The 13,795-nt window shown below is 44.5% G+C and overlaps 1 protein-coding gene across 2 annotated transcripts in view; it reads right to left on the minus strand.

The window, feature by feature from the left end:
• Positions 1 to 13,795, minus strand: part of sema3h (sema domain, immunoglobulin domain (Ig), short basic domain, secreted, (semaphorin) 3H) — a 167,254-nt gene that overhangs the window by 53,524 nt on the left and 99,935 nt on the right. For both annotated transcript variants that reach the window (XM_041191590.1, XM_041191591.1), the window contains exon 5: positions 13,567 to 13,660. In XM_041191590.1, the coding sequence (XP_041047524.1) occupies positions 13,567 to 13,660 (94 nt within the window). The remainder of the gene's footprint in view (positions 1 to 13,566; positions 13,661 to 13,795) is intronic.

Here is a 13,795-nt window from a genome sequence, read left to right on the forward strand (position 1 = left end):
AACCAGGCCCATATCTGGCAAGCATTTTCCTGCCCTGTGGTCAACCTGAGGTTTCTTTTGAAAGTGGCAGTAATCCTTCCTATTGTGGCCGAAACAAGCCAATTTCAAAAGCACCAATGTAACCATGCAGAGAGATCCAAGTCTTTAATTACAGACTTTGTGGGAAAAACACAAGGATGCAACGGGCAGCTGTGAACTTTTCATTTGTTTCTGAAGCATAGCACATTGCAAAGTATATCTCAATTAAAAATCAGAAGATGTGGGATGAAATTACTAACATGTAAGGACGTCAGAGATCCAATTAACTGATGTTTTTTTCTGGAGTCGAACCACCATTTCATCTGCTTCCTTCCTGATATTTCCCACTTTGCGTGGCTCCACTGTAAAGATGTTAACCCCAATTCTATTGAACTTTCCTCTCCTCTCCTCTCCCTCTGTAGTTCCCTCTGCCCCATTCCAACAATAACAATTTGCATTTACATAGCATCTTTGATGTAGCAGAACATCCCACACATTTCACAAGACCGTAATCAGTCAAAATGTAACGCCAAGTCACATAAGGAGATAATAAGAATGGTGATCAAAAGCTTGGTCAAAGATGTAGGTTTCAAGGAGTGTCTTAAAGTGGAGAGATAATTAAAGACTCGGGAGTTTCAGTGAGAATTGCAGCACTTGGGTCCTAGTGATTGAAGGCACAGCCTCCAATGATGGGATGATTAAAATCAGGGCTGCGCAAGAGGCCAGAATTGAGGAATGTAGAGTTCCTCTGCCTTTGATGGGTGAGTTCAGAACAATCTTATAATTAGAGCTGTGTCATTTAGGAAGGAAATTCTTCAAATTCATTGTCACACTGCCTACATTACAACAGTGTCTACACCCCAGAAGTACTTTATTGGCTTTAAAGCACTTTGGAGTGTTCTGAGGTCATGAAAGGCGCTATATACATGTCTGTTTTTTCTTTCTATTAGCCATGCAGTATGGAAACCTGTCTCACAGGCTAGCATGAAAAGATTTTGTAGATGAATTTACAATGCCTGTAACTCTAATCCTAAAGATCAGAGATAATGGGCTGAATTTGCCTGGCCTCGTGCAGATGGGTTTGGAGGCGAGGTGGTCAGGGTGCGGGGCAGGGGTGGCAGTATGGGAAAACGGCAGGAAACCCCATCGGGGTGGTTCCCAAATGTTGTCTCGCCTGCAGGCGACTCTCCAAGGGGCAGGCTGTAATGGGAATCTGAAACCTCTCCACAGAGGCGGACAGGCATTGAAGCCTAGGAAGGCCCAAATCAAGGGCCATTTTCCCCTAGCGCTGGAACTTTCCTGGTATTGCTTGGGCCTGACAGAGTTCCAGGTGTCCAGCAATGATGCAGAGGCACCCCCCCCACTGGCAGGTCAGTAGGCCATAGGCGGCTGGGTTAATAGGCCACAACAGTGGGCCATAATACTCACAGGGATCCAGGAGCAGCTTCAGGTACTCCTCTGGAGGAGTCAACTTCCACCCTAAGGCTAATCTTTTATTTCAGCTGAGGAGGGAGGCCTTTGTGAATGCCTCCATCTTGAGGTGCTCCTTAAGTCTCTTTCCTTTCCAGCAGCGCTCACTTCTCCACATAGGGCTGTTGTCTGGACATCACTGAGGGCCATCCTATTGGCCCTCCTTCCCTGGTCCACGGGGCCAAGAAAATTTAGCCCATTATCTGTGACCTTTAGGGCTAGAGTTCTTAATTGGGTAGTGAACAAGGTAGTGGCCAATTATGAGGCTGCCACAGGTCCGATGGACACACTGAGGCCATGGGCAGAAATTTTCAGTCAGCGTGCAGGGCGGGCCCAACACGCCGACGCATAAAATCACACGTGATGACATCGGGCGTGCATCCCGACATCATCATGCTGAGTAGCGATGTTATGTTCGGCAGGCGCGCTGGAGTTGGCTGCGCAACCGCTGATATATAAACAGCCTATTAAGGCCAATAAGAAAGTAATTGATGTAATTGTTAACGCTGCCTGTCCAACCTCAAGGTTGGCGGGCAGGCGAAAAAGTCCAGCGGCCTTCTCATTTTTTAGGAAACCTCATCCATGGGCGGGATGAGGTTTCCTAAAGCTTTTATTAAATAATTAAAATATTATGATAAATATAAAAACATACCCCATCTCATGTGACACAGTCACATGAGGGGACATGTTTAAATAAATGTTTAAACCTTTTATTTAATTATTTTAATATTGATTCAATCTCCCTGAGGCAGCTCCATGCCTCAGAGAGATTGCTGTGCTGTTTCGCACACATGCGCAAAAGAGCACTGGCCCCGAATCCCCCTCCTCCCCCCCGCCCGCACAGGTAGTGCTGAGCGCTACTGGTCGCATATTATGCTGGGGCAGGCATTCATTGGCCCGCCCGTGTAAAATGGCGACCGCCCCCCACCTGCTCCCGCTGAGCCTGCACGCTATCTGAAAAATTCTGCCCCTTGTGTGGGCTCAGCACCCACGTGGTCCCGACATTGTGTGGGGCGGGGGCAGTGCTGACATCTGCGGGAAGGTTCATTCCAATAATACAGAGCCTTTAAACATTGGGTGAAACAGGATGAACCAATTTATGTTTAAGGCTTATCATTATGTTATCGTTTATTGCGAGGGGAGTTGAATACAAGAATAGGGAGATTATGCTTCAGTTATACAGGGCATTGGTGAGGCCACATCTGGAGTACAGTGTACAGTACTGGTCTCCTTATTTAAGGAAAAGGTGTAAGTACATTGGAAGCAGTTCAGAGAAGGTTTACCAGATTAATACGTGGAATGGGAGGCTTACCTTCTGAGGAAAGGCTGGATAGGCTAGGCTTGCATCCGGTCAAGTTTAGAAGAGAAAGAGGTAACTTGATTGAAACATATAAGAGCCCGAGGGGTCTTGACTGGGTGAATGTGGAAATGATGTTTCCTCTTATGGGAGGATCTAGAACTAGGTGTCACTGTTTAAAAATAAGGGGTCACCCATTTAAGACAGAGATGAGGAGAAATTTTTCTCTCAGAGGGTTGTGAGGCTTTGGAACTCTCTTCCTCAAAAAGTGGTTAAGGCAGAGTTTTTGAATATCTCAAGATGTAGATAAATTCTTGATAAGCAAGGGGGTGAAGGGTTATTGGGGGTAGGCAGGAATGCAGAGTTGAGGTTAAAATTAGATCAGGCATGATCTTATTGAATGGCGGAGCAGGCTGAAGGGCTGAGTTATTCCTGCTCTTAATTTGTACGTTTGTATGTTCAATAGTTGCTTTACAGTGATGTAGATAGCCTTAAATAGTTTTGACGATCATGTGCCTTACCCGCATGCATGCATGGATTTGTTAGCCACCTTGAACAGAAATCATCAGTTTAAAGTCTCATACATAAGGCAGCACTTCCAACAGTGTGGCACTCGCCACAGTATCAGCCTAGCTTAAGTACTCAAGTCTCTGGAAGGGGGCTCAAACTCCCGACCTTGTGACTCAGAAACAAAATGCTACCAACTGAGCAACAGCTGGCCTGTGAACCAAGGCGGATAGTCTCTATTTTTTATTTTCAATCCACATATTGGTCTTGTGACCTTTGCTGACCTTTGGTCAACTGAGGTCACCGGCAGCATTCCACTTGGTGACTCTTAGCTCCTCCCCAAAGCTGTGCTGACTAGTTTAACTCTCTGATACAGGACCCTTTTATGAAAAATGCAGGTTTTTTTCTCTCAGGTAAATTTTGTTGTGGTTCCCTTTACTTCAACAATACCAACTTGCATGTAGCATAGCAAAACATTCCCTGATGTTTCAAGGGCATTATCAAACAAAATTTGACACCGAACCACAGGTGACCAAAAGTAGTCAAAGAGGAGCAATTTAAGGAATGTCTTAAAGGTGGAGAGAGAGAGAGAAAGAGGCAGAGGGGTTTAGGTTTAGGGAGAGAATTCAAAAACTTGGGGTTTAGACAGCTGAAGGCATGGCCAATACGGTGAATTGACTAAATCAGGCATGTTCATAAGAGGCCAGAATTAGAGGAGCGCAGCGATCTCAGCGGGTTTTAGGGCTGGAGGAGTTTACAGAGATAAATGGAATTGAAAGTGTGGAGACTATCTCTTAATTTACCATATATTCCTTCATCCATCGAACCAGCCCAGGGAGATCTTACCCTGGAGCAAATCATTTCCATCCTTACTGAGCTCAGAATCAGAAATGCACCAAGTTTATGACTAACAGTTGTTTTTGTCAATCTGTAATGATTCCTTATTGTTCCTGAGCCCCTGTGCATTCCTACTACTCCTTGCCAACTGCTATCCTCCTCCATTGGACTCCCATTGATTCCAAACGTGCCTTGGATTTATTTTTTGGATTCATGAAGGCAGCCTCAAGTTTGACTTCAATAAGTGAGAAGTTAATTGAGGACAATTAAAAACTAAGGGGTAGATACTGACTTTGTTCGATAGTGTAAAACAGGTGAAAGCAAATGGGCAGCATATTTTCCATCTCTCGCATTGACTTCAAAGGAAATAAATTACCAGGAGAGATGGAAAATGGCTTTGGCATCACCCACTTTATTATATCACACAGACTTCAAATCTGTCCCAAACAGTTCCATCGTGATGTCATAACGTATCCAGCATCAAATTCGTATGGGAGTAACTTGACAGCACAGTTTTAAGTCTAGGAATTACTGTTAGTGATATTAGTGTTTGAATATTTGTTACGGTCTGTCTGCTGTATCCACCCACTTGAAATGAATACATTATTGCTTCAGCCAGAAATGCAGATGTCATGAATGCACTAAACAGTTGTGCATTAAAATTACCAATGTCATTTTGAGACTAAGAGCGATGAACAGACCTTCAGCACAAACAAGCCAGTTGCAATGAAACTGTCATCTCGGCAACAGATGCTGTGCGAGGATCCAGAATAACAGCTCAGCCTGTCACAGTGCCCAGAAACTGAAGCATCGAAGAAGATCACAGTACATGTTGAAACTAATTGCTGCTGGTAATGCTTTTTGATTTCCCTGAGGATCTATGTCACTGATCTCAGGAGACCAGGTGAGAAGGATTGTGAGCAGCAGTGCACCAGGAAACAGACCTGCTCATGGTGATGGGAAAGCTGTCAGCTGGCTGACTCCTGGCCTAAACTTTCTGGATCAACTTGGCTTGGCTGATGGTCCACCGTGCTGTGAGTCAGGAGGCTGTGGGTTAAATCCCAAAATCTTCCCCACAGGTCACCTGCAATAGCCCAGGAGCATCACGATTAGGCATCCATACAACTGTTGCAATATGCCTTTAAGGAATTTCAGCATGACATCACTAGAAGGAAAGTGTGTCATGTGATCTAGTCTTAGTTTCGCTTTTTGCTTTGAACAGAGCACACACACATAGCTCTGATTTCTTCAAGCTTTATATCTATACTTAACGGTTCTCACCTGCCAAGTCTTAATAAATGAACCCACAACATGTTTACCCAATCCCTTATGAGCAATTGGTGCCTTGTATATTGTACAGTAAATAAGCCCAAGGTATTATATTCTAATGACATGTCAATTTATCTTTATATAGCACCTCTAACATAATAAGACTTCCCAAGATGCTTCACATGAGCGTCATGAAGCACAGTTAGACACTCGGCCATGTAAGGAAATATTAGGGCAGGTGGCCAAATAAATTAAGTAGATTTTAAGCAGCATTTTTAAAGAGGAAAGAGGGGTAGAAAGTCATAGAGATTTAGGGAGGAAACTCCGGAGCGTAAGGCCTAGACAGCTGAAGGTCTGTCTATACCGAACAACTCACATGCCCAACTGCGGGACATTATGAGTAAGGGGGCACCACAAGTAACCAGCCTCTGAGCTAATTCATAGCCATTAAGTACAATTTTCTGCCTATGAGAATGTGGTTAATTCCTGATCCATTCTAATAGCCCCCACTGATACCACAAGATTCTGTCTTATAGTGCAACTTGCTGTGGGCTAATTATCAATTACTTTCTGAAAGTCCATGTAGCCAACAACTACCGGGGTGTCCTCATCGATGAACCTTGTAACTTCCTCAAAAAATTCTAATAGATGAGCTAAATTTAATCTTTTCCAATAATATGTTCCCTAATCAGGCGAGTAAAGAGAGCATCTCTTGCGATCACTTTAAATGTCATGCCTATGATTGACATAAGACTCTTGGGCCTGTAGTTTCCTTGATGTTTCCCTTTGCAGGGGAATCTAGAACTAGGGGGCACAGTTCAAAGATAAGGGGTCTCCCATTTAAGATGGAGAGGGGGAGGAATTTCTTCTCTCAAAGTGTCATTAAAGTTTGGAATTCTCTTCCCCAGAGAACAGTGGAGGCCGGGTCATTGGATATATCCAAGGCTGAGTTAGGCAGATTTTCGAGCAACAAGAGAGTCAAGGGTTATGAAAGACAGGCAGGAAAGTGGAGTTAAGGTCACAACTAGATTAATTCTGATCTTAATGAATGGTGGAGCAGGCTCAATGGGCCAAATAGCCTACTCCTGCTCCTATTCCTTATGAATTTATGATCTGACTTGTCAAGCTTTTTGACAAGCAGCAACACATGAGCATCATTCTAATCCAAGGGAACAATGCCAGACTCCAGCAAGCCATTAACGATAAGAACAAGACTTGCAAAACACAGGTTTCAGCTTCTCAGGTACACATGATCTGAACATGTCAGGAGAAATTTCAATCTCCTGATTTATGCTGTTGCTGCACATGACAGTCCTTGGAAATTTTGGTATGAAACTATTGTAAAAATCAAAACAGACTTTACTGTTCTCAGGCAAGAGAGCTCAGATATTAGTCATTCACCCCAAACAGTCTTTATTGCTGAAAACAGCTGCATAAAAATGGTTTATTTTCCCTGAGTTATCGAGTAAGGTGCAAATGTCATAGTGACCACCCTGCAGCAGTGGCTGATTCCTGCTGCTGCTCAGCCCATCTTGGAGACTGTTCTGATGAAAAAGGGAACAAGGGGTCTTAACTGTGAGGCAGTGAATACAAACTCTCAACCAACAGTCAAGGCAAGGGGAGCAAGAACTGCGCCTACAGTCAAGGTAGATGCCTTCAACTCCCTAGGCTCTAAGCTCTGGAATTCCCTTCCTAAACCTTGTTCACTCTCCACCTCTCTCTCCTCTTTTAAGTTACTTTTAAAAGGCATTTTTATTTCCATGGGATGTGGGTGTTGCTGCCACTGCCAGAATTCATTGCCCATCCTTGAAAAGTTGGCACTGAGCCACCTTCTTGAACCACTGCAGTCCACGTGGTGCAGTTACACCCACAATGCTATTACGGAGTTCCAGGATTTTGACCCAGCGACAGTGAAGGAACGGTAATACAATTCTAAGTCAGGATGGTGTGTGACTTGGGGGGAAATTTGAATTTGGTGGTGTTCCCGTGCATCTGCTGCCCTTGTCCTTCTAGGCGGTGGAGGTCCCAGGTTTGTCAAAGAAGCTTTGGAAAGTTGCAGCAGTGCATCTTTGTAAATGGTACATGCTGCAGCCATGTGCATCAGGGATGGAGGGAGTGAATGTTTAAGGTGGTGGATGGGGTGCCAATCAAGTGGGCTGCTTTGTTCTGGTGTCCAGTTTTTTGAGTGTTGTTGGAGCTGCATTTATCCAGGCAAGTTGGGAGCATTCCATGACACTCCTGACTTGTGCCTTGTAGGCGGTGGAAAGGTTTTGGGGAGTCAAGAGTTAAGCCACTCACCGCAGAATCCCCAGCTCTTGAGGCTGCATTATTTATGTGGCTGGTCCAGTTATAATTTCTGGTCTATTAAGCTACCATATCCAGTGCACTCAACTGTTTCTTGATAACATGTGGAAGAATCAGATTGGCTGAAGACTGGCATCTATGATGTTGGGAATTGTAGGAGGAGGCTGAAATTCATCATCCACTTGGCACTTCTGGCTAAAGATGGTTGCAAATACTCCAGCCTTGTCTTTTACATATATGTGCTGATGCTTGCCATTATTAACTTGTTTAATTCTCCACCACCATTCACAAATTGATGTGGCAGGGCTACAGAGCTTTGATCTGATCTGTTGGTTGTAAGGTAGCTGAGCTCTGTCCATAACATGCAGCTTTAGTTACTTAGCATTCTAGTAAGTGTTGTAGCTTCACCTGGTTGGCATCTCACTTTTAGATATGGCTGGTACTGCTCCTGGCAAGCTCTTCTACAATCTTCATTGAACTAAGGTTGGTCCCCTGGCTTGATGATAATGGTAGAGGGGAGAAATGCCAGGCCGTGAGGTTACAGATTGTGATTGAATACCATTCTGCTACTGCTGATGGCCCACCCACCTCATGGATGCCAAATTTTGAGCTGTTAGGTATGTTCAAAGTCTATCTCATTTAGCATTATGGTAGTGCCACACAACACGATAGAGGATATACTCAATGTGAAGGTGGGACTTTGTCTCCACAACGACTGTGCAGTGGTCACTTCTACCAATACTGTCATGGACAGATATATCTGCAACAGGTAGATTGGGGAGGGTAAGGTCAAGTATGTTTTTCACTCTTGTTGGTTCCCTCATCACCTACCGCAGTCCCAGTCTAGCAGCTATGTTCTTTAGGACTCAGCCAGCTCGGTCAGTAGTGGTGCTACCAAGCCACCTTTGGTTATGGAAACTGAAGTCCCCCACCCAGAGTATATTCTGCACCCTTGCCACCCTCAGTGCTTCCTCCAAGTGGTGTTCAACATGGATGAGTACTGATTCATCAACTGAGGGAGGGCAGTAGGTGATAATCAGCAGGAGGTTTCATTGCTCAGGTTTGACCTGCTGCCATGAGACTTCATGGGGTCCTGAGTCAAGGTTGAGAACTCCGGGGCCATTCTCTCCCGACTGTATACAACCCTTTGCTGGGTCTGCCCTACCAGTGGGACAGGAGATACCCAGGGATGGCATTGGAGGAGTCTGGGACATTGGTAAGGTATAATTAAGTGAGTATGACTATGTCATACTGGACTAGTCTATAGGACAGCTCCCCAATTTTAACAGAAGGCCCCCAGACATTAGTACGGAGAACCTTGCATTGTTGGATGTGTGTCTTTGTCAAGTCCAAATCTGATGTCTAGGTTGATTGCGAGTGTTTATCCTTAATATAGTTTGTCATAGTGGTTTGAGTGTCTTGCTAGGCCTTTTCAGTTAATATTCAACCACAATATAATGGGTCTGGAGTGACAGATATGCCAGATTGGGTAAGCAATACAGCTTCCCTTCCCTGAAGAACACTAGTGAACAAGATGGGATTATGTATATTTTATGATCATCGTTACTGATGCTAACATTTTTTTTAAATGCCAAATTTATTCAATTAACTGAATTGAAATTTCTCAGCTTCCGTGGTGGAATTTGAACTCATGGCTCTAGGTCATTAGTCCCACTCTCTGGATTACTAATCCAGTAACACAACCACTGTGCTACCATGCTTCTTTGACCAATCTTTTGGCTACCTTTCCAATTATCTCTTTAGGTGACTAAAATTGGAAATTTTATCTCATAATGCCCCTGCAAAACATGGGACATTTGGCTACATTAAAGGCGCTACATAAATACAAGTTGTTGTTGTTGTAATTTTCATTGAACTATTAGGGCATCTCCCTCTTGTTTCCTTGGGGGTGCCTCAGGCTGGTGCCCGGCCTGTCTGTGCATTAATCCAGCCTTGGATTGAAATGTTAACATTTTTTTATGTCAGATTTTTGACATAATCCAGTCTGCTCTTAGTGAGCTTCAAAACCCTTGGGCCCTGTAAGCATGCCACACACTTCGAATGTCTCCACAATTCTAATATCGTGTGACACTGGTGGGTTTGGCGGGGGGGGCATGGCAGTTTGATATTTCCAGCATTCCGAGCCTGCGAGACTCTCAGTAATACACATTCGCACAGCAAATTGTGGAGCAAGAGGCTGCAGCCAAACGGTTCCTTGAATGACAGCTGGTAGGACAGTTGTGCAGGTTTTCCTGAGCCAGCAGCAGTCTGTCCTCCCAGACCAGCCCTCACAATAAATCACAATACTTTGTGATGGGGGACCATAATTGGAGATCTATGGGAAATAGCTGGCTTTTGTGTAGTGTGACAAGGAAGAAACAGATTGAGACTAATTTTTTCCTCCTCATGTGTCGCCCATAGGGCATCTTAGAATTCAGAGTTCTGATTACCAGCCAGCAGCTGTTCCATCACTATGCTGGATCTGTCACTCACTCACTCACTCATTCACTGACTGACTGACTGACTGACTCACACACACACGGCAAAATTTTACAGCAGAGGGATTTTACGTTCCCGCCAAAGCCAATGGAATTTAGAATGGCTTGCCACATTTAATGGTCCTGTCCCAGCCACGGTGAGGCCATAAAATTCTGGCCACACACATACATACGCCAAGAAGATGCAGAATTCTGCAGTCAACAGGCAAGGATACGCCGTGCCGTGTGTGTGTTCCAGTGTCACAGGACAACTGGGAATATGCCTCCAGCAATCTTCTCCTAACAAGGGATCCCACAAGTGAACTTTAGCTGTCGCCTTCACCTCTGCACTCACATCAACATTTATGGGGGTGGGGGCGCAGGAGTGAATTTATTGCTCCAGTGACGGCATGATGCAATGAGTTAGCACGCTGTCCCTTCAAATCTGGGACTGAAGCCACAGCAGGCTGATGTTATCGCCTCCCACGCTCTCTCTTCCCTTCTGGTGAATGGAGGAGTCTCAGTCCAGTTCCTGCTAAGGTACGACATGAGTGCAAGGGGGCAGCATATGTATTTCATACAGTCCCGTCGTGCAAGTACCCATCAATGGTGGTGACAGGGTTTGAAGAAAAGCTCCTTCTGCTGACTGAGACTGCAAGGGCGACTCTTGAAATCATGCAAGCAGCGAGAAAATAGGAGACCCAAAAGTCTTTCACCTTACGAGCAGTGTTTTATGTAACATGATCCTGCTAGACCAAGAGTACAGTATTTGAATCCAGGATTATTCTTCAGATTTGCTTTTTGGCAGCCTGATAAGATTAGCACTGCAATACAGGAGCAAGACACTGCAAATGGTCCTTTCAAGCATAAGTTATCATTTAATATTTACTCATTACGCACTTCACATGCAACATAGGCCAGGATTTTAAAGATGGCAGGGCTTCCCTTCCTGCGGAAGTCCCATCCCCAGTAAATTAATACTCATTGGAGTGTTAAATGGCTTCGGGGCAGCTGGAGCAGGGAATGGAAATGCCAGACTGGTGCAGTGGGGTTGGTGGTAGAGCCTTTCATTGGACAGAGCAGTTTATACTGCAATTAACCCATGTCACATATGAGCCCCGGACCTACATGACCCCAAATTCTGGGAGCAAATGCAAAGTGAGAATAATGCTCCATTCCCTACTAGTAACGTCCCTCAACTTGACGAACATGCCACTTGTTACCAAAAACCTAGCGTAATGCATTTGAAATGCTGAAAGAGCTTAAATTTATATAACACCTCACAACACTTAAAAATATCTGCATGTGCTCAGAACCAATTAATTTGATGTGTTATATAATATTTGCCTCTTAATTTAACATCACTAAAACTATTAATCTGCTTATTGCTATTTCTGGGAGCTGTGTACCAGTTGACTGCCGCATTTCCTACATTTCAACAGCTACTGCACTTCAAAAGTATTTCATTGATTGTCCTGAGATTGTATGAATGCAAGTCTTTCTTTCCCTTTGATTGTGATTGTGGGCTCGCACAGATTCTACTCAAAAAACAACGCTCCTGCTGCAGTGATTTTCTAAGTTGTGTCATGCAGTACTCATTAGCAAATGAGCAGGAGACGCGCTGTCTTATCTATAAACATCCTGCTGTAGAGGGCCTATGTATACATGACCCCGGCCTCGCCATGACTCCAGCCATCTGCCAAGGTACCTGAAAGTACTGTCATACCCCTGCTGGTTTCAAAGAATCAAGTGATGTAGAATAATCTTTGAGATTTTCTTTGACTAGAAGTCAAAAGTTCCGTGCTGTGGAATCACAGCTGAGCCACCTAAACTCATATAGTCCACTCCTAGGGAGAGTAATGATGTTAGAAATCATGGATAATAATGCACTTTCGCAGAGAATTATAGTCCACTGATTTGCCTCAGTCTCCTGAAGGGTTGTATAGGGAGAGATCTACACACTAACGGAAGCCTCACCTGTTCCTGTTGGCAAGGGACATCCAGGAGAAAAGAATTCATGTGAAATCCCTCTAACATAAAATGGGCCAGTGAGAAATAGAAACACAGACAGATAGGGAGCACAGGCAGAGTGGGAGAGCGGGCAGAGTGGAAGTGTGGACAGAGCGGGAGAGTGGGCAGAGTGGGAGAATAGGAAAAGAGAGAGAATAGACAGTGGGAAAACATAGGCAGAGGGAGAGAACCAGAAGAGTAGGTGAACAAGCAGAGGTGGAGCACAGGGTCCAAAGCTTTTTGCAATGGACATTGCATAATCTAGTCTTGGCTGCCAAGTGACAATCAGATAACCACAGTTTCACAAACATCCAAAAGGTGAAGTCATTGCAGAAGGTATGTGTGGAGAATGGAAGTGTCAAGTTAGGTGGAGGGTACACTCCACTTGACTATTCTAAAAGACAATAGTCTATTACAGCCGCTATAGTCACATAGTTACTTATCAAGGCTATTATAACATGGATGTCAGCTCCAGAGCTTGCTGAACATCATCCATTGAATAAGTGACGGTTTCAATACAACACTGACATTTTATACAGACTTTATGAATTTGAACGTTAGCCTTTCAATCCTGCGGCCCAATTCAAGTTCAAGTTCAACTAAGTACACACTTTGACGAGTGGCAACTGAGTTGACACCATCCTTTCATTTCAGGAATCTAGATTCCAATACTAAACTAAGAATCCTGTGTGTTCAGACAAGCTTAACTCTGTTCCCTTCAGGTCATGAGGCCAAAGCACAGAATTGTAAATAAGTTGGTGATGAATGGGCAGTGTCACTCGAAGCCTGCAGTGATACATAACATAGGGACTGGAAAACATCACATAATGTCCTGAGGTTGACACCAAAGCATGCCGTTCAGACGATGTAGAGAGTTACGTTACACCTAATCTGTCAATGGGTTGAGTGGGGAGATCTGAGTCAGTATAGATGCTGTGACTGCTAATATTGTTCCAGTCCATGTGTGACGGTACTACTGTTGAGGAATTTTCCAGAACAAACACTCAGTCTATACTGGATGCTCAAGACACTCAAGGCATGTCCACAAATGTTAACTCTGGACCAAGAATTCCCTGATGCTGACCCAAGTGTGCATAAGGGCAGTGCCACCTCCAGCTGTGTAAACTTGCACTTGTCACAAATCCCATACAGCCTATTATTTATACAAAAATATTAGTATGGTTCTTCCAAGGACATAGTGGGCACTTGTGAGAGTAAAACTACAGTGCTACGGTTTTAACAGATTTTCTCCTCTCAGGCTGCAGTCTCTGCCAGTATAAACATTCCTGAAGTGGCGTACCATCCCACACGCTGCCTGCCCCAGCATGCACAGTCTCACTGCTACCTCAGCGTTGTCCTCACCCAATGCTTACTCACCAATCATTGCTGAGGCCACCCGCTGTTGTGGGTCGTAAGGGCATTTCCCTTTGCCACACTCAGTCTGTTCGTGATGTAGCATCAGCTGATCAGCCTGCAGGGATGGGTGGATGGGGGAGTTCGGGGGAGGGGGAGGGAAGCGGAGACAGAGGGAAGGGAATAACAATGAATAAAAAGTTAACCATAATTATATAAACCAGCACCAAGGCATCCGTCCACCATCTAGCCT

Source organism: Carcharodon carcharias, chromosome 7 (assembly GCF_017639515.1).
Source record: "Carcharodon carcharias isolate sCarCar2 chromosome 7, sCarCar2.pri, whole genome shotgun sequence".
In the NCBI taxonomy this organism is placed as follows: Eukaryota; Metazoa; Chordata; class Chondrichthyes; order Lamniformes; family Lamnidae; genus Carcharodon; species Carcharodon carcharias.